The sequence below is a fragment of the Narcine bancroftii genome, chromosome 3 (genome assembly GCF_036971445.1).
Source record: "Narcine bancroftii isolate sNarBan1 chromosome 3, sNarBan1.hap1, whole genome shotgun sequence".
Taxonomy (NCBI): Eukaryota; Metazoa; Chordata; class Chondrichthyes; order Torpediniformes; family Narcinidae; genus Narcine; species Narcine bancroftii.
Window position 1 is genome coordinate 182,918,015 of NC_091471.1, and position 21,541 is coordinate 182,939,555.

General features: G+C 49.7%; 1 protein-coding gene across 13 annotated transcripts in view; it reads left to right on the forward strand.

The window, feature by feature from the left end:
* Window positions 1-21,541, forward strand: part of cc2d2a (coiled-coil and C2 domain containing 2A) — a 181,366-nt gene that overhangs the window by 14,229 nt on the left and 145,596 nt on the right. For 10 of the 13 annotated variants that reach the window (XR_011353988.1, XR_011353989.1, XM_069926023.1 and 7 more), the window contains exons 3-4: window positions 5,363-5,444; window positions 7,761-7,820. Coding sequence is in view for 8 of the 13 variants with exons in the window: in XM_069926023.1 (XP_069782124.1) it covers window positions 5,363-5,444; window positions 7,761-7,820 (142 nt within the window). In the remaining 5 variants the exon portion in view is untranslated. Of the gene's footprint in view, window positions 1-5,362; window positions 5,445-7,760; window positions 7,821-8,237; window positions 8,295-13,766; window positions 13,863-21,541 lie in introns of those variants that run through there. The other 3 variants (XM_069926025.1, XM_069926027.1, XM_069926026.1) reach the window with 3 other exon arrangements.

Genomic DNA, 21,541 nt, shown 5'->3' on the forward strand with positions numbered 1-21,541 from the left:
TGAGGTTTCACAAATGTGGTTTGAATTACTCACTGTGGTACTTCTTCAGTTTTAAGGCTTCACTTCTGACACCATGTTCATTACTGTGCTTAAAATAATGAGTCAAGTCGGCAGATGCAGTGAACCAAAACAAACACTTTACTAACAAGATAAACGTATTCACATTACTGGGAGTGGGGGAGAACTTGCAGACTGCATCCACAGCCTTCGGTATACTCCTTACTAATTAACTAGGTTCCTCGAACATGCACAGTACACTACTGTAAATATGGAGGCTGCAGCGCGATTGCAGCCATTACAACAGCTGCCTACAATTACGTCCCTACACAACAGAGATTACAGTAGTTCAAGAAAAAGCAGTTGGATAATTTGCAGAAAATGCTGGAAATGTTCAGCAGGTTAGACAGCATCTATGGAGGAAAACATGAAAGTCTGCAGACACTGAGATTGTAGTAAAACATGCTCAGAAATTCAGGAGGAACTCAGCTGGTCTCGCAGCATCAATTCTAATTCTGAAGTTCTGCACCTCGAGGTATAAGCAAAAGCAGGGAGGGGTCTGCTCAAGTCTATATACAGGTTGGTGATTGACAGCCCGTCAGGTGGGGCCAGCCTCCCAGGTTGTCAACCTGCAGATACAGAGGTCGCCCCCTGAAGTAGGCTGGTGGGCATGAGGCCCAGTGCTGTGGTTGTATCACCACAAGGTGTTATTTGGATATGATAAGAGAAAAATTGAGAATTTATTTTGGCTCTGTGAAAGAGACAGATAGAAAAGGGAAGAGTGAGAGAGACAGAACTAGAGGAAAGAATTGAGCAGGGGGGGGGGGAGGTTTCTTAGTTTCTTAATAGAAATGGAAGTTGATGTTAATGCCATCCAGTTGGATTGGGTTCCCAGACAAAATATGAGGTGCTGTTCCTCCAATTTTCAGGTGGTCTCAGTCTGGCAGGGCATGAGACCATGGACAGGCATGTCTGCAAAGGAATGGGAGAGGGAATTAAAATGGGTGGCAGCATTCATGAAGAGGGAAAGTGGAATGGTCATTTCAATGCTATTATTTTTCATCAGAGCTTGGTTTGGGATAAATTTTAGGTACTTTTGTGTTTTTTGTGTTCTATGGTTCCAGGGTAGCAAGAAATTCCAGTCATGTTTAGCCACAAAAAATGCACATTTGCATTTCTTTCAGAATGTCAGTTGAGTCTAAATTGATACAATGACGGTCACTTGACTGATTTAACATATTAACCATTTTTAGAACAAGGAGTTTTATTTTCATAGATCAACATTCTAAGTTGAGAGGAAATTAATAATTTTATTAACTGACTTATTGACAAATCAGGTATTGAAGAGAAAGATATGATTTCATCCAAGAAGAATATAAATGTTTAATTTTCTTTTGGCTTGGCTTCGCGGACAAAGATTTATGGAGGGGGTAAATGTCCACGTCAGCTGCAGGCTCGTTTGTGGCTGACAAGTCCAATGCGGGACAGGCAGACACGGTTGCAGCGGTTGCAGGGGAAAATTGGTTGGTTGGGGTTGGGTGTTGGGTTTTTCCTCTTTTGTCAGTGAGGTGGGCTCTGCGGTCTTCTTCAAAGGAGGTTGCTGCCCGCCGAACTGTGAGGCTCCAAGATGCACAGTTTGAGGCGATATCATCCCACTGGCGGTGGTCAATGTGGCAGGCACCAAGAGATTTCTTTAGGCAGTCCTTGTATCTCTTCTTTGGTGCACCTCTATCACGGTGGCCAGTGGAGAGCTCGCCATATAACACGATCTTGGGAAGGCGATGGTCCTCCATACTGGAGACGTGACCTACCCAGCACAGTTGGATCTTCAGCAGCGTGGATTTGATGCTGTCGGCCTCTGCCATCTCGAGTACTTCGATGTTAGGGATGAAGTCGCTCCAATGAATGTTGAGGATGGAGCGGAGACAACGCTGGTGGAAGCGTTCTAGGAGCCGTAGGTGCTTGGACAAATACCATGAATAGTAGAGCCTGAGGGAATATTGAAGTACAGTATATCTATGCAAGCTCTGAGACCCTAATAGGGTGGCAACTCACATCATGAAGAAGGTAAACAGGTTGCTCTCCTTCATAGCTAAAGCATAGAGCATGAGGGAAAACAAAAAGCAGCAGATTCTCGATTCTTTAGCATAGTCAGGAGGTCAGACAGCATCGATGGGTAGAAATGGTAAGTCATGGTTTTGGGTGTGAATCCTTTGTTAAGATTTAGAATTGGTGAAATTTCATTGATAAGGTGGGAAATAGCTGGGGGGTGGAAGGAATAGAGATGATAATAGGGCAGAAGTTGTGAGAGGTGGAGAAAGCAGAGAGGTAGACTGTCTATTTCTACCTCTGGAGACTGTGACCTGCTGAGTGCCTCCAGCAATCGGTTGTTCATTTCGAGGGTCTTAGAGCAGGCTCGGCTTTGGATACACCACAGTTGAAATATCGCATGCAGTTTTGGTTGCTTTATTATAGAAGGGGCACGATTGCACTGGAGAGGTGATCATCCAGAACGTTGCCTGGGATGGAATGATTTGCTTAGAAGGAGAAACTGGATAAAGTGGGGGATTTTTGGTGAGAATGGAGGAGGTTAAGGGAGGACCTGATTGAGCAAAGCACATTTATAGGTGGGGGGGCATATTATATAGGATGGAGATGTCTAAAACCATAGGGTTTTAGCCTTGAGATAAAGAGCTAGAGTGAACTGGAGGATTTTGTTCAATGCAATGAGTGGCTGGTTGCAATTTAGAACACAGCACCTGAGAAGGTGGTGAAGTCATGTATTCTAAGCTACAGAAGGCTAAAGACCAAGTGCTGGTTAAGTGGGATTAGTGTAAATGGGTTTGATGATCAGTATGGGCCAAAGTGCCTGTTTGTGTGTTGAATGACTCCATGTCTCCATGTGAAAGCAAATTAAGTCAGTGGAATTTGTTTTGATATCAAAAGTCGCTTCACAATTCACTTCTGGCCTCATCTCATCAAATGTTTTAGTCTGCTTTCAGAAAGATGAAAGCTTTGAAATTGAGGCCATGTGTAGGACAATGTCTGGTTTAAATTGCATGGGCAGCCTGTGGTTACATCTGTGTTACCGTCAAACATCGTTAAATGCTGTGCATAACATTGTTGGAGCTGATCGGAGGACTGGGGTGACGTCCAATCCTTCATGTTTTTATTACATTGGTCAAAAGGAGTTTGGAAAACTGTTGCCCACAACTTCAATGAGAAACAAGCCATTTAAAACAGAGAAGATTTCTCGTTCGGCAGAGTTGGACTTTGAATTTCTATGCCTGTGTGGATTGTTACTATACACCAGGGGTGTCAAACTCAAATTCACGGAGGGCCAAAATTAAAAATTTGGACTTAAGTCAAGGGCCGAACTAAATATTTATTGAAAATTTTCAACAACATCTGCATGTTTTCTCTTCTTTCAACATATGTAATGTTAAACTTTAGGATATAACTTTAGGAGGATAATGTTACAGGTCAGGAGTAGGTAGCTCAAGTTCACCCTTTGCTTGACCTGAGGGAAACCTATTTGGTCCCTGTGGAGATGTAGTCAGCATTCACAGGCTGTGTCCATTTTGGCCTGCATCAGGACTCAGCATTTCCTACTCACTCCTCAGGCTCTAGGCCTCTATTCACCCTCGACCCACCATCCCTCTACCTGACCAGTCCTTTACCCAACCTCTACTCACCCCTCACTCCACTCGCTCTGCCTCTACCCACCCCATCCTATACACGCCCCTCTACTGCCTCTCCCCTCAACCTGTTCCTCCCTCTACCCGTCTCTCACCCTCTAATCCCCCCTCCCCTACTCGCCCTGCCCCTCCCCTTTTACCTCTTCCCTATCCACCCCTCCTTCTACTCATCCCTTCCTCTAACTGCCCCTCGCACCACCATAACTTCCCCTGCCCATTACTCCTCACCTACACCCTCTGCCCACCCTGCTTACCCACCCACTCAGGCCCAGCGCGCTGCCGATCAGCCTTTGCGGACAGCCACCATCTCTCTCTTCACGTGCAGGGCCGAACCAGCCGTCCCTGGGGTCCGCGCGGGTGCAAGCGCTGAAGGCCGTGGCGACCGGGAGAAGTGCGCTCGCGCTGTGGAAGGGCCGTCCGGTGCCAGTCGCGCGGGGCTCATGCTGCCCGGGGGCCGTGCGCAGCCTGCCATGCCCGTCGCACCGACAGGAAATCACAGGCGCTCGCCCATCCGCCGCACCGCTCGACAGGTGGGAGAAGTGACTGGTTGTGCGGGGAGCCTTCCAACCTGCTTGCCGGCTGATGACATCGACAGACTTCTCGTGTTACAATTTCTCGTGTTACAATGGGGAAGGATGTGCAATGAAGGGGGAGGATGGTGGGGGTGACATTACCAAAAAATAGCATCGGCTCTCGCTGCAGGGTGGGCCACCTCTAATACATTTTTGAAATGATCTTGCGAGCCAAATATAATTATATCGCGGGCCAAATTTGGCCCGCGGGCCAGAGTTTGACATGTGTGCTATACACTGTTCATCCTGTAGGATCAGTGATATTCCTGAATTTACCTTTCGACTCAATGAGTTGGTATAAGAATTTGAAATAATAATAGGGCCAGAAGTGCATCAAACCTTTCATAAGACCAAAGCTGATCTTCTACATTTTCATTATGAACTTATTTACTTTCAGTTTCTGATAATGCCCAAGAATCTCTTCACTTCAGTTTTCCATATACAGAATGATTGAGTAGGGAGTACCACTTGATTGAGTACTATTTGGGAGGAGAATTTCATAGCTTTGCAACTCTACACCAAGAAATGTCTTAAAAGCACAGAAGGAGCTTAGCAGGTCTCCCTGCGGGACCCCAATGAGTTCCTCCAACATTGCTGCACTTTCACTGCAATTACAGTGTGTGCAGATTTGTTATGATTCACCACAAAGAAATGTCTTCTCATTTTTGTTTTAAATGGCTGTATACTTTTCTTGAAGGGAAAATAATCTGTCAAAATCATCGTCAAGGGCACAGCACAGTGACCCTGGTTCTAATCCGGCGCTCTCTGTAAGGAGTTTCCTGTGATGACGTGGATTTCCTCTGGGTACTCTGGATTCCTCCCACGCTCCAAAAATATATGGGGTTTGTAGTTTAATTGTGTCCCTGGGCCAGAAGGGCCGGTTACTATGCTGTATCACTAAATTAAATCAAACATTGATCTTGGAGTCTCATGGCCATAGTGAGATCATCTCTCGTTCTTTAAATTCTTCTCTTGCCTTGTAGATTAATTCATAAATACTGGAAATCTGGAATGGACGATTCACTACTTTGAAGTGTTTGCTGTCTGATGGATCATTTACTTTCTTTACATAGATACTGTTCTATTTGCTTTCAGAAATCTTCATGAGAAGATCAAAAGTAAGCGAAAAGCATTGCAAGCATCTCTAACTGGGAACATAGAAGTTGGTGATACCTGGGTAAGTGTGGAAATTTAAGAAGCATGGGTTGTGTTGTAGAGTGGTGGTGTACTAAAGTTCTAGGGATGGTTAATTAATTCCTGTGGCTTATTTAGGGATGAGCATTGATATTGCTCAATATTTGATCTCTACTAAAAGATGCCTTTTCACTAACTATGAAGTTTGCACAATTAGTAACAAACAGCTTAAGACATTTTTTTTTAAAAGGTAGTTTTTGACTATAGATATAGCAGCATGTTGGGTGGAATTGGAAAAGAATTCTGTTGGAAATTTATCCCCTGATCCCCAATTCTAGCCACGGTTGACGTAGCAGTTAGCGCAACACCTTTATAGCCCCATGCTGTCTGTAAGGAATTTGTATGCGTCTCCCCGTGTGTGTGTGGGTTTTTCCTGGGGGCTCTGGTTTCCTTCCACCTTTCAAAATGTATGAGGGGTGTAGGTTGATGGGTGTAAATTGGGCGGCATGGACTTGTAGGCTGAAATGGCCTGTTACAATGCAGTATGTCTAAATTACAAAAAAAATGGTTAACTACTTTGGCTCCAGATGCATCAGCATTGAATGGAGATCAGAATTTAGAAAACTTATTGTCTCCATTTTGGACTGGCCTGTGTATTTCTGGTAGAACAGCATCCTGGCTGACATTCCTAATCTCAACCATTATTTTTCTTGTATTTTTTTCAAAAACAAAAATAACAATCATTATTGAGTTTCCAATTGGTAAAGATTGACAAAAGGTAGAGATGCCTACAGGCATAACTCCCTTACAAATGCCAACAAGTAAAGCAGTTTAAATACCAGCCTCCCCCAACCACCAAAACTGGATTTTCTAAGGACAGTGGTAGGTTCTTGGATCAGGGGATGTGGTCCAGAGGGATTGGTGCATATTTTGTTGGCAGTGCCGACTTATTTCAAGGATATCTTGGGGTAACAATTCACTGTGTCAGCAAGCTAGGATTTGCATTTGGATCATTTGAATTTCTGGGCTAGGTCCAGCTCATGATTAAAAGTCATTAATGAAATGTTAAATGTTTTGAGAAACTTGACAGAGAGAAAAAAAAGTTTGTTATTAATTAATAGAAAACAAATGATCTTGTCGCATGAGAATGCAAGGCACTTTAATTCCATGTTAACCACATCAAGACTTTTTCTTTAGTACTGATAACCGTTTATAAGAAATATCACATTATAGAGGAATTTAATTTTATTCCACAAGTTTCAAAATCTTTAAACCTGCAGTTTTAAAACCAGACAGAAACGGTCTAGTGAACTTGATTGAGAGAAATCTGAAGCTAGTTTAAGGGTATGAACCTACAATTCTTTAGGTTATTATCCAAAGGACATGGATTTAAATAACTATAAAAGATACAGACATTTTATTTTTATGCAGCGAGTTCTTGTTATCTTAAATGTATTGGTTGAAATAGAAGCAGCATTACTAATAATGCAGCTCCGCAACTACTTCTCCATCCAGAACCCATCTTTGAAAGCACTCTGACAAAAGCATTGGTAAGTCTATGTGAACTGGTGAATCTAAACCTGGATTATTAATATATTCTGAATTGTCTTTAGTGTTCAGCCCATTGAATATAACGTAATTAGAGCAAGGAAGGTAAAGGTTCCAATGTTGTCACATAATACAGGTACACAATCCTTTTGGAAAGCCAGATTTAAACCCACCTGAATTGTGCTGTTGTATCCACCCACACCCCCTTCCAGTCACGCTGCTCTCTCCCCTCGCCGGACCGACTCGCACTGTCGGTCTTCACCCCCCCTCCCCCCACTCGCCTGACTCCAGATTTTAGATGTCCAGATAAAGGATTGTGTACCTGTACTACATTTACATAACATGCATGAAATTCTTTAACTTTTGTCTACCGTAAGGCAGACAGAGTCGCCAATTTGTCCAGTGCCCGTCACAGAAACCGACAGCACCTGGTGTTCCTAGGTGATCTCCCCTCCAAGTACTGACCAGGCCTGAGCCTGATTAGCTTCTGAGATCAATCTGAGTCAAATATTAGGCTGTATGAAAATGTAAGGCTGTCAGCTTTTCCTCAAAGTGTTGAGTTTGAATTTCTGCTTCCGCTGTTGATGTATATATTTCAGCATGCATTATTTGGAGTTGCAATTGAAGGCAACATGTCATGAGCTAGAGAAACTAGTAGGTTCCTCTCTGGGTTGTTAAGTGTTCTTGGGCATAAATGTGGAGTTTACTCTCTTGCTGTTGGGGCAATATCTCCAGTCAAGAAGACAAAGAATTACTGGGTTACAGCTATACAAGTTATAAAGAGACTTGATTATCTACTTTTAAATTCTAGGGATTGGTTTCTGCAGAAATCGAAAATGATGTAAGAACCGAAACTGCTACTTTTGTGGAGGTTTGTATCTTTATCACTTTGTGGTGTTCCTAAAATATAAAAAATGTTGCATTTTCCTGCTCTTCCACTATTAGTTATCTGTTTCTGTTGTGTAAATAAGTGGTATTTGCATTGACAGATATTTGATGATCCAGGGGTTTGTCACAGTTTCTGCATTAATGTTACAGAATTTCAGATGCTTTCATAGCTGTGCAGTATTGTAACAGATTTAAAATTCTACTCCGATAACCTGTTTTTATTACTGTCTAAAACAAATCTGATCTTGTATGTACGGCACTCTTGTCGGTCTTAAGAAATGGATGCACAAGTTGTACTTTCAAATGATACATGTTGATAAAATAAGAATAAACAAAGTTTATCATTTGGGATATATTGTGTTCTTCTGAGATCCTATCACATAAACTCAGCAATTTAAAAGTAAAACTGCAGACGCTAGATAACCAAAACTAAGATAGAACCAGCCAGAAACACTCGGTAAGTTGAGCAGCATTTGGAGAAAGAGAAACAGAGGTAATGATTCTGGTCTGTAACTCTCCAAATCTAGAAATTTTTGAAAATAGTTATTTTAAGTAGCAGAGGGAGAGGGAGAACAGAGGGAATATATGTGATACAATGCAGGCAGATATGTAAAGGTAATTGCTACTTTAAATACTGGCACTTGGAGACAGTATGTGAAAGAAACAAAGGGACAAACTGAGAGTGAAATGAACTGTAACATGTCTTTGTCTTTGGCTTGGCTTCGCGGACGAAGATTTATGGAGGGGGTAAAAAGTCCACGTCAGCTGCAGGCTCGTTTGTGGCTGACCAGTCCGATGCGGGACAGGCAGACACGATTGCAGCGGTTGCAAGGGAAAATTGGTTGGTTGGGGTTGGGTGTTGGGTTTTTCCTCCTTTGCCTTTTGTCAGTGAGGTGGGCTCTGCGGTCTTCTTCAAAGGAGGCTGCTGCCCGCCAAACTGTGAGGCGCCAAGATGCACGGTTTGAGGCGTTATCAGCCCACTGGCGGTGGTCAATGTGGCAGGCACCAAGAGATTTCTTTAGGCAGTCCTTGTACCTTTTCTTTGGTGCACCTCTGTCACGGTGGCCAGTGGAGAGCTCGCCATATAATACGATCTTGGGAAGGCGATGGTCCTCCATTCTGGAGACGTGACCCATCCAGCACAGCTGGATCTTCAGCAGCGTGGACTCGATGCTGTCGACCTCTGCCATCTCGAGTACCTCGACGTTAGGGGTGTGAGCGCTCCAATGGATGTTGAGGATGGAGCGGAGACAACGCTGGTGGAAGCGTTCTAGGAGCCGTAGGTGGTGCCGGTAGAGGACCCATGATTCGGAGCCGAACAGGAGTGTGGGTATGACAACGGCTCTGTATACGCTTATCTTTGTGAGGTTTTTCAGTTGGTTGTTTTTCCAGACTCTTTTGTGTAGTCTTCCAAAGGCGCTATTTGCCTTGGCGAGTCTGTTGTCTATCTCATTGTCGATCCTTGCATCTGATGAAATGGTGCAGCCGAGATAGGTAAACTGGTTGACCGTTTTGAGTTTTGTGTGCCCGATGGAGATGTGGGGGGGCTGGTAGTCATGGTGGGGAGCTGGCTGATGGAGGACCTCAGTTTTCTTCAGGCTGACTTCCAGGCCAAACATTTTGGCAGTTTCCGCAAAGCAGGACGTCAAGCGCTGAAGAGCTGGCTCTGAATGGGCAACTAAAGCGGCATCATCTGCAAAGAGTAGTTCACGGACAAGTTTCTCTTGTGTCTTGGTGTGAGCTTGCAGTCGCCTCAGATTGAAGAGACTGCCATCCGTGCGGTACCGGATGTAAACAGCGTCTTCATTGTTGGGGTCTTTCATGGCTTGGTTCAGCATCATGCTGAAGAAGATTGAAAAGAGGGTTGGTGCGAGAACACAGCCTTGCTTCACGCCATTGTTAATGGAGAAGGGTTCAGAGAGCTCATTGCTGTATCTGACCCGACCTTGTTGGTTTTCGTGCAGTTGGATAATCATGTTGAGGAACTTTGGGGGACATCCGATGCGCTCTAGTATTTGCCAAAGCCCTTTCCTGCTCACGGTGTCGAAGGCTTTGGTGAGGTCAACAAAGGTGATGTAGAGTCCTTTGTTTTGTTCTCTGCACTTTTCTTGGAGCTGTCTGTGGGCAAAGACCATGTCAGTGGTTCCTCTGTTTGCGCGAAAGCCGCACTGTGATTCTGGGAGAATATTCTCAGCGACACTAGGTATTATTCTATTTAGTAGAATCCTAGCGAAGATTTTGCCTGCAATGGAGAGCAACGTGATTCCCCTGTAGTTTGAGCAGTCTGATTTCTCGCCTTTGTTTTTGTACAGGGTGATGATGGTGGCATCACGAAGATCCTGAGGCAGTTTACCTTGGTCCCAACAAAGCTTGAAAAACTCATGCAGTTTGGCATGCAGAGTTTTGCCGCCAGCCTTCCAGACTTCTGGGGGGATTCCATCCATACCTGCTGCTTTGCCACTTTTCAGTTGTTCGATTGCCTTATATGTCTCATCCAGGGTGGGAACCTCATCCAGCTCTAGCCTTAGGGGCTGTTGAGGGAGCTGGAGCAGGGCGGAATCTTGGACTGAGCGGTTGGTACTGAAAAGAGATTGGAAGTGTTCTGACCATCGGTTGAGGATGGAGATCTTGTCGCTGAGGAGGACTTTGCCGTCTGAGCTGCGCAGCGGGCTTTGGACTTGGGGTGAGGGGCCGTACACAGCCTTTAGAGCCTCGTAGAAACCCCTGAAGTCGCCAATGTCCGCGCTGAGCTGTGTTCGTTTGGCGAGGCTAGTCCACCACTCATTTTGGATCTCCCGGAGTTTGCGCTGAAGATGGCTGCATGCGCGACGGAAGGCTTGTTTCTTCTCTGGACAGGACGGCTTTGTAAGGTGAGCCTGGTGGGCAGCTCGCTTCTTTGCCAGCAGCTCCTGGATTTCCTGGCTGTTTTCGTCAAACCAGTCCTTGTTTTTCCTGGAGGAGAAGCCCAGTACCTCTTCAGTGGATTGCAGTATGGTAGTCTTCAACTGATCCCAGAGGGTTTCAGGGGACGGGTCCGTGAGGCGGGTTGCAACGTCGAGCTTTGCTTTGAGGTTTGCCTGGAAGTTTCCTCTCGCTTCGTCTGACTGCAGTTTTCCAACATTGAACCTCTTTCTGGGGGCTTTATTGTTCCTGGGCTTTGGCTTGAAGTGAAGGTTGAGCTTGCAGCGAACCAGCCGGTGGTCAGTGTGGCATTCCGCGCTAGGCATGACCCTGGTGTGGAGCACATCTTGTTTGTCACTTTCTCGCACCAGGATGTAGTCCAGGAGGTGCCAGTGTTTGGATCGGGGATGCATCCAGGTGGTCTTAAGGCTGTCCCTCTGCTGAAAAAGGGTGTTTGTAATGACAAGCCGCTGTTCTGCGCAGAGCTCCAACAGGAGGCGCCCATTGTCGTTGCACTTGCCGACGCCATGCTTGCCCAGGAAAATAAAGCTAGTTGCCTGAAATTATTGCATTAAATTTTGAGTCCCAAAGGCCAGAGCATGGCCAGATGAAGTGTATTCCTTGAGTTAAATATGAAATTGTTTAAACAATTTACAAGACAAATACAGTGGTCAGATTGGGAATGAATTATAGAATTAAAGTGATAGGTGTCTGGAAAATCGTCAACAATATCTTCATTCAGTCTACCAGGGAGACCCTAAACTTGCATTCTGCTGTTGATTTATGGTAAATCTCCATCCTACCCATCAATGCTTGCCACATTGTGGACATTGGTAGCAAATTTATATCACTGGAGTTGTTGGTATGGAAATGAATGACCTCTCAGCTTTGGTTGGGTGTCTCAGGGCAGGGGGTGAAGATATAGTCATCAGCGAAGACTCTTCACGTCCTATGTAGTTCTCTGTTATATGCAATGCATTGCCAAGTTCTGGTTTCCCTAGGTTGACAAAACTGTGATGATGGAAAGGCCTTGCCTGCACTCTTCTGAGGTCAAGGTCACTTTGATTCTCATTTCCCTCAAAAACAACAAATCTTTGTGTTTCCGGGTTTGTTTATCAGAGAGGTCACCATGATGTAGAGATGATTTCCTCTAGTTTCACTTCAGAGAAGACAAGCTGGCAATCTTGGATGTAATGCTGTCCAGCAATGTCAGCTTCCCACACAAACGGGCAACTATTACCTGGCCATGAGGACTCCTTAATAACCCACACCATTTCTTAAGCTGAGTAGATGTTTACTCCTTCAATAAGGATGGTTAGTGTAGTAATTAGTACAACGCTATTACAGCACCAGTGACCCAGATTTAAATCCGGTGCTGTCTGTAAGGAGTTTGTACATTCTTTTTGTGTCTGCATGTGTTTCCTTCAGGTGCTCTGGTTTCCTCCCACATTCCAAAGACGTACAGGGTCGTAGGTTTATTGGTTACCTGAGTGTATTTGGGCAGCATTGATTAATGGACTGGAAGGGCCTGTACTGTGCTGTATCTTAAAATTAAATTTAAATTTAAAAAATAGTTAGAAGGCTGAGGATCATCAGAAGATTTACCAGATGCCAAATACTGAGTTTATAGGAGCTACTACAGAGAGACTGAATTGTGAGGTGGAAGGATGCTCTCCCTCCTACACATACTCAATGGGTATCTGACATGATGGTATGCCTGACTCTGGAAAAAAATTAGATGCTCTACTAATGTAATGAACCTTAATTTTCTAAATTTTTGGGTCCTTTCCTTAATTATTTTCAGAAATTATAAGATTATTGGATCTCATTTTATTGTTTGTTTATCCTTTCTTTCCTGTGTTGTTTGTTTATCCTTTCTTTCCTGCATTAATGGAACATGTGTAGTGTGTGCGCATCTTGGGCAGTTGTTTTGCCCCATACCTGTCTATCCGATGCTGCAGGAAGTCAATTATGTCCCGCCCAAACTGACACTTGGCAGGGTTGATGGTCAGCCCAAACTCCTGCAGGCAGGTGAATAGTTATCTGAGGTGGGCTGTGTGCTCTGAATGGTTGTGGCTGGCAATAAGGATATTGTCCAAGTAGATGAATGTGTATAGGAGGTCCCGCCCACTGCATCCATCATCTGCTGAAAAGTCTGAACAAGGTGATTATGGTGGTTTTGGGTATGTCCTTGGTGCACTAGGATTTGATGATGACCCCTGATAAAATCTACCTTTGTAAACAGCTGTGCCCCTTGAAAGTTGACAGTAAAGTCTTGGACATGGGACATGGGGTATCTGGGGCCTCATTGAGGTGTCGATAATCACCACATGGCCTTCATGCTCCTGCTGCATTCAGGACCATGTACAGGGGGGAGACCCAGGGCCGTCCAACCACTGCACTATCCCCAACTCCTCCATTTTCTTAAATTCCTCCCAGAAGTGGTCGCACCACTGCCGCGACAGTAAAAGTCCATTTCAATTGGTGGCAAGCAAATCGTAGGGGGATGGTGTGGGTGCCATAAGTTCATATTGAGGTGCTGTTTGCTGCCCTCAGTGCCGGGCCTGGCTTGGCGTTCTGGGTCTCATTGGCAATTGGGGGGGGGGGGGAAAGGGGGCAGGAGGAAGGGACACTCCATGTTTCCAGGAAACACCATGACTAGCCATTGTTAATGGCTAGTCATTTACTTTGTTGGATCTATATTCTTGTAATTACCATATATACATGTATATATGGTAGAGAGTCCCACATGTGAAGGAATCTGTTACATTAGCCACCTTCCGCAGCCATTAACAATGGCTAGTCATGGTGTTTCCTGGAAACGTGGAGGGTGGGCAGCATCGATGGACCCCGCACCCCATTGTTGATGGTAATTACAATATGACTGGGTGGGGGTACACTTGCCTCTCCGTCTGCTGTAGCTTTATTGCTGGCTGGAGTCGGGGCTTGGTGATCTGTTCCACTGAGGCACTATTTTCTTTCTTCGATCTCCAGAGCATGTCCGTCCGGGCTGCAACTTCCTTCGGGTCGCTGAAGTCCTTTTTGGCGAGCAAGAGTCAGATATCCTTGCGCAGCTGCTCCAGAAAGATCTGCTCAAAGAGCAGGCAAAGGCTTGTGCCCCTTGGTGAGTGCGAGCATCTCACTCATGAGGGCCCTGTCCCCCAAACTGTCCAATGCAGCAGATGGGAGGCGCACTTATGCTGTGATATTCCAAAAGTACAGGTTAGTAGCTGTTTGAGGGCTCCAAATTTGGCTTGCTCTGGAGACTGCCGTAGGAAATTGAAGACACTTGCTGCCATGTCCTGGTTGAGCAAGCTCACTACGTATTAGTAGCGGCTGTCGTTGACAACTATCTGTCAGATGTGGAATTGGGCCTTGGCCTATTTGAACTATGTGTGGCTGCGATGCCCAGAACATTGGCAGCTTGAGCGAGACCGAATGGAAAGCTGTTTGGTCTGTCAACTTCAGGTCCAATTGGCAGTTGGACCTGTTGGGGTCACCAATGTAGTGTGTGCACAACGCAAAGTGTGGTGTAAGAACCACACCCCACACAGTCCAGTCGAGGTCAAAGACTGATTTATTGCTCCGCTAACTCTGATTAAATTCACCTTCTGCTTCTGACGACAGGAATGACATCATCTCAGCACTGGCCTTTGACTGGCTGTTTGTTTCCCACTGTGTGGTAGGTCCCTACCGGGCCCTTGTGATCACCACGTTCGCCGGCCATTTTGTGAGCCAGGTTGTGACTCGGTTTGTGGGCCGCAACACACATATATTTAATCATAACTTCACAAGGGAAGGGTTAGATCATTCAAATAGTTTTTGGTATTTTTTTGTTGCTTTCATAGGTTATTTATAGCTATTTGTTAATTTACATTTACTTTGTTGGATCTATTCTTGTAATTACCATATATACGTGTGTGTGTGTGTGTGTGTAATATATATAAAAATATTGGAAAGAGAGCATTGCCTGGAATGGTAGATTCTGAGGGGCAAGGACAAGATGATTGATTCATCAAAATTGAAAGCTCGAATTATTGTGCAAAATACATTGGTTTTCCGAAAGTACAATGCCTGCACCACTGCCTGAAAGTACAATGCCTGGCATCACTGCCTGAGACACCCTGGAGTAAATGCCCAGCTGCTGTAAAAAAAATTGTGCAAAATATAGCCACCTGAAGTCCAAACTGATACCAGGGGCAAAGTATAATCAAAGCCGAGAGCTTGAGGGCCATGAGATAGTGACTAATGCACCACAGGGTCAGAAGCATGTGGAGAGCAGCCAAAAGAATGTAACATCCTCTTCCAGCAGGATGAAGGCAGTGAGGTTGGCGAGGGGTGGCATTGATGGGAATGGTAACTCGGGACTCTGGTTAAGGCACTAATCATTATACGTGAATGAATCCTTGATCCCTGTACTAAATTGACTGTTGATAACTGTTTTCAGTGGTGGGCAGTTTAGCCTGTCTTCTTCTCAGGACATGACATTTGATTAAATGAATGATTCTACCAATTTGCTTAAGCCATCTTCTGCGAGACCCTTCATTTGGTGGCTCTGGTGTGTCTCCTAACTCCATATCACACTGGACTTCCATCCTGGCATTTATGATAAGAATGTTTAAAGGGAACATTTGGGGGAAGTTGTTTGTACAGTGAGTGATGAAAGTGTGAAAGGAACTGCTAGATGAAATGGTGAGTGTGGGCTTGATTTCAACATTTAAGGAAAGTTTGGTAGGTACATGGTTGGGAGGGGTGTGGAGGGCTATGATCTGGGTGTAGGTCAATGGGATGAGGCAGAATAATAGTTTGCCACAGACTTGATGGACTGAAGGGCCTGTTTTTATCTGTGGTTCTAATGCCCAGGTAAGTCCAGGGTCTCCCTGCTCACATTGCAGACATCTCCTTCCTGGCAGTACTTAATGTGTGTTTGTATCTGGCCCCCATGCAGAGCACTTTCAAGCAGGGGTGGCCAAACCGCGGTTCGCAAGCCACATGCGACTCTTTAACCTTTAATATGCGGTGCGCTGCCGGTCTCTCCCCCTCGCTGGCCCGACTCGCACTGCCGATCACTCCCCCTGCCGGCCCGACTTGCGCTCCCGGTCTCTCCCCCTCGCTGGCACGACTCACGCTGACGGTCTCCTCCCCCGCCCGACTCGCGCTGCCGGTCTCCTCCCCCGCCCGACTCGCGCTGCTGGTCTCCTCCCCCGCACGACTCGGGCTGCCGGTCTCCTCCCCCCGCCCGACTCGGGCTGCCGGTCTCCTCCCCCGCCCGACTCGGGCTGCCGGTCTCCTCCCCCGCCCGACTCGGGCTGCCGGTCTCCTCCCCCGCCCGACTCGGGCTGCCGGTCTCCTCCCCCGCCCGACTCGGGCTGCCGGTCTCCTCCCCCGCCCGACTCGGGCTGCCGGTCTCCTCCCCCGCCCGACTCGGGCTGCCGGTCTCCTCCCCCGCCCGACTCGGGCTGCCGGTCTCCTCCCCCGCCCGACTCGGGCTGCCGGTCTCCTCCCCCGCCCGACTCGGGCTGCCGGTCTCCTCCCCCGCCCGACTCGGGCTGCCGGTCTCCTCCCCCGCCCGACTCGGGCTGCCGGTCTCCTCCCCCGCCCGACTCGGGCTGCCGGTCTCCTCCCCCGCCCGACTCGGGCTGCCGGTCTCCTCCCCCGCCCGACTCGGGCTGCCGGTCTCCTCCCCCGCCCGACTCGGGCTGCCGGTCTCCTCCCCCGCCCGACTCGGGCTGCCGGTCTCCTCCCCCGCCCGACTCGGGCTGCCGGTCTCCTCCCCCGCCCGACTCGGGCTGCCGGTCTCCTCCCCCGCCCTACTCGGGCTGCCGGTCTCCTCCCCCGCCCGACTCGGGCTGCCGGTCTCCTCCCCCGCCCGACTCGGGCTGCCGGTCTCCTCCCCCGCCCGACTCGGGCTGCCGGTCTCCTCCCCCGCCCGACTCGGGCTGCCGGTCTCCTCCCCCGCCCGACTCGGGCTGCCGGTCTCCTCCCCCGCCCGACTCGGGCTGCCGGTCTCCTCCCCCGCCCGACTCGGGCTGCCGGTCTCCTCCCCCGCCCGACTCGGGCTGCCGGTCTCCTCCCCCGCCCGACTCGGGCTGCCGGTCTCCTCCCCCGCCCGACTCGGGCTGCCGGTCTCCTCCCCCGCCCGACTCGGGCTGCCGGTCTCCTCCCCCGCCCGACTCGGGCTGCCGGTCTCCTCCCCCGCCCGACTCGGGCTGCCGGTCTCCTCCCCCGCCCGACTCGGGCTGCCGGTCGCCTCCCCCGCCCGACTCGGGCTGCCGGTCGCCTCCCCCGCCCGACTCGGGCTGCCGGTCTCCTCCCCCGCCCGACTCGGGCTGCCGGTCTCCTCCCCCGCCCGACTCGGGCTGCCGGTCTCCTCCCCCGCCCGACTCGGGCTGCCGGTCTCCTCCCCCGCCCGACTCGGGCTGCCGGTCTCCTCCCCCGCCCGACTCGGGCTGCCGGTCTCCTCCCCCGCCCGACTCGGGCTGCCGGTCTCCTCCCCCGCCCGACTCGGGCTGCCGGTCTCCTCCCCCGCCCGACTCGGGCTGCCGGTCTCCTCCCCCGCCCGACTCGGGCTGCCGGTCTCCTCCCCCGCCCGACTCGGGCTGCCGGTCTCCTCCCCCGCCCGACTCGGGCTGCCGGTCTCCTCCCCCGCCCGACTCGGGCTGCCGGTCTCCTCCCCCGCCCGACTCGGGCTGCCGGTCTCCTCCCCCGCCCGACTCGGGCTGCCGGTCTCCTCCCCCGCCCGACTCGGGCTGCCGGTCTCCTCCCCCGCCCGACTCGGGCTGCCGGTCTCCTCCCCCGCCCGACTCGGGCTGCCGGTCTCCTCCCCCGCCCGACTCGGGCTGCCGGTCTCCTCCCCCGCCCGACTCGGGCTGCCGGTCTCCTCCCCCGCCCGACTCGGGCTGCCGGTCTCCTCCCCCGCCCGACTCGGGCTGCCGGTCTCCTCCCCCGCCCGACTCGGGCTGCCGGTCTCCTCCCCCGCCCGACTCGGGCTGCCCGACTCGGGCTGCCGGTCGCCTCCCCCGCCCGACTCGGGCTGCCCGACTCGGGCTGCCGGTCGCCTCCCCCGCCCGACTCGGGCTGCCCGACTCGGGCTGCCGGTCGCCTCCCCCGCCCGACTCGGGCTGCCCGACTCGGGCTGCCGGTCGCCTCCCCCGCCCGACTCGGGCTGCCCGACTCGGGCTGCCGGTCGCCTCCCCCGCCCGACTCGGGCTGCCCGACTCGGGCTGCCGGTCGCCTCCCCCGCCCGACTCGGGCTGCCCGACTCGGGCTGCCGGTCGCCTCCCCCGCCCGACTCGGGCTGCCCGACTCGGGCTGCCGGTCGCCTCCCCCGCCCGACTCGGGCTGCCGGTCGCCTCCCCCGCCCGACTCGGGCTGCCGGTCGCCTCCCCCGCCCGACTCGGGCTGCCGGTCGCCTCCCCCGCCCGACTCGGGCTGCCGGTCGCCTCCCCCGCCTGACTCGGGCTGCCGGTCGCCTCCCCCGCCCGACTCGGGCTGCCGGTCGCCTCCCCCGCCCGACTCGGGCTGCCGGTCGCCTCCCCCGCCCGACTCGGGCTGCCGGTCGCCTCCCCCGCCCGACTCGGGCTGCCGGTCGCCTCCCCCGCCCGACTCGGGCTGCCGGTCGCCTCCCCCGCCCGACTCGGGCTGCCGGTCGCCTCCCCCGCCCGACTCGGGCTGCCGGTCGCCTCCCCCGCCCGACTCGGGCTGCCGGTCGCCTCCCCCGCCCGACTCGGGCTGCCGGTCGCCTCCCCCGCCCGACTCGGGCTGCCGGTCGCCTCCCCCGCCCGACTCGGGCTGCCGGTCGCCTCCCCCGCCCGACTCGGGCTGCCGGTCGCCTCCCCCGCCCGACTCGGGCTGCCGGTCGCCTCCCCCGCCCGACTCGGGCTGCCGGTCGCCTCCCCCGCCCGACTCGGGCTGCCGGTCGCCTCCCCCGCCCGACTCGGGCTGCCGGTCGCCTCCCCCGCCCGACTCGGGCTGCCGGTCGCCTCCCCCGCCCGACTCGGGCTGCCGGTCGCCTCCCCCGCCCGACTCGGGCTGCCGGTCGCCTCCCCCGCCCGACTCGGGCTGCCGGTCGCCTCCCCCGCCCGACTCGGGCTGCCGGTCGCCTCCCCCGCCCGACTCGGGCTGCCGGTCGCCTCCCCCGCCCGACTCGGGCTGCCGGTCGCCTCCCCCGCCCGACTCGGGCTGCCGGTCGCCTCCCCCGCCCGACTCGGGCTGCCGGTCGCCTCCCCCGCCCGACTCGGGCTGCCGGTCGCCTCCCCCGCCCGACTCGGGCTGCCGGTCGCCTCCCCCGCCCGACTCGGGCTGCCGGTCGCCTCCCCCGCCCGACTCGGGCTGCCGGTCGCCTCCCCCGCCCGACTCGGGCTGCCGGTCGCCTCCCCCGCCCGACTCGGGCTGCCGGTCGCCTCCCCCGCCCGACTCGGGCTGCCGGTCGCCTCCCCCGCCCGACTCGGGCTGCCGGTCGCCTCCCCCGCCCGACTCGCGTGTTTAATAGCCTGATATTTGTAGCATTGTATTTTGGTCATAAAAAATTATTATAAGACTAATTTTGTAAGGTGGAAATCTGATTAAATTATCTCTAATTTTTTGGTTTACCTTTTTTACATATTTGTGTCTTTGTGATTCCTGAAACTAATACAAATTAACAGTTTAAAAACTGCATGAATGAATAAATATTGCATTTAATATGCATTTCTTAAAATTTATATAAAATCTTTGTTAAAAAATGTGTATGTAACAATAAAAACATATGTGTGAATTTTGTGCTTGACCTACAGCTCTCAAACATCTGAGCTTTTATCGTTTGTGGCTCTTACATTAAGCAAGTTTGGCCACCCCTGCTTTCAAGGGTAAATGTCCTGCTTAGATAAGTGTGCAGCAAAGTTTCTGAAGTGACAATACCTTCCATAATGTTTGGGACAGAGATATTTTTTTTCCTTTATTTATCCTTATGCTCCACGGTTTTAAATTTTTAATCAAACAATTCACATGTGACAAAAGTGCACATTCCAGATTTTACTCCAGTTTATTTGTATGCATTTTGGTTTGATCATGTGGAAATTACAGCACTTTTTATACATAGTTTCTCCCATTTCAGTCTGGCATGGTTAGTGTAGTGGTCAGTGCAACGCTGTCGAAGCACTTGTGATCAGGACTTGGGTTCGAATCCCAAGCTCTCTGTATGAGTTTGTACTTTCTCACTGTGTCTGCATGGGTTTCCTCAGGTTGCTCCAGTTTCCTTCCAATTTAAATTTTAAAAAAGTATTAATTAGTTTATCGTGAAATGGGTAATTTCTGCAAATTATGAACACCTTGTAATGTTGAAAGAAGCTTCATTTTTGTGTTTTATGCTAATCATGTAGAGGTCTAAATGTGCACATAAAAAAGATTTTTATGGTTTTAATTCTGAGTGTCTTCCATTTGCAAATAAAAGTATTATTCTTGGTTAATTTATCCTGCCTTGTCTGCTGGGTTAACCAAATTAAATTTTGCTTCTGTTAGTTGCTCAATTCGAATGTCTTTTGTTTTAAAGCTATAATCCCAAGCACATGTTCATGAACTGCTCTAAAAATCACCATCTAACCCAGTATTTATTTTATAAAATGACTTACTATCTGTTCCACATGAATGGAAAACGCTTAATGGTTATTTGCTGTAAAATCACATTGGTGTCATATTTTGAGATTGTTCTAATAACTTCACAGAAGGCCTTTGTGCTCATTTGGACACTTCTTCTGAGTTCCATATCAGATCATTACTGTATGCCATGATGATAACCCAGAACAGAGCCCTGTACAGTACCAATATCCACTTTCAAACTAGTTTTGGGTTGTAATTTTAACAGGGTTATTGTGTGTGTTAGAGTTGGTTAGTTTGAGCTGCTGTGACATCCCAGAAAATACGAATGCATCAGGAAGCTAGATCTATCCTGCTTACTGCCACATAAGAGGATGCTGGATTAATATGGTGATGAATGCAGTGATATTACAATGGGTTTCCAAGTTTAACATTTAGATTTGCAGTTTCCTTAAAATTTATCAATGAAAGTAAGGAAGTAAAAAGGTTAGAACTGAGGGATCTGAAGCTGTGACATTCTTTTATTATCTAGTTTGCAATAAAAAAATAGTACTCTGTGACAGAGTTTGATTGTGTTATCGAGGTTTCACGAGTCTGAACGCGGTGCTATTTGTACTTATTTGGAAGGGATCACACCGGGCAGCTGGTGTGCTGCTTTTATCCTCTGGCAATAACCCCCCCCACCTTAATCATCTTTGTGCAAAAGGGTGCAGCTTTCCAACTGGATGCTTGCTACCTTTCCATGAATTCCATATCTCACTATACTCCAAAGATCTCTTGGGCGTCATCATGCACTAACTCCTCATCCATGACACTCATCATTCTGAGCTGCCAGGACCATGACAATTACAAGTAGATTCCTTCCTTATGGGAAGCTATTCCAGAGTCCCACCTCTCCTAGGGGGTTTCCAACACTTGTTTCAATTTATTATAGTGTCCTTTTTGTTTTATACAGTTGAGTACTTGCCTCCTTCACAACATCAGTAAATACTGATGGAAATTACTCATCGAATAATCCAACAATTTCTGTAAAATCTACTTTGTCGTCTTTGGAGGTTTTGAATTCATGATGAAAAATGCTCTTTGTATGTAGAAAACTTGACTTGTTTTGTTATTACAATAAGGAGATTTTGCTTTTCTCCTCTTTTCCTGATTCTCCTTATTTGTCTTGACCTCCTTTTATCTTCCCCTTTCATCAAAACTATTGGGCTTCTATTTCTTTTTGAATAC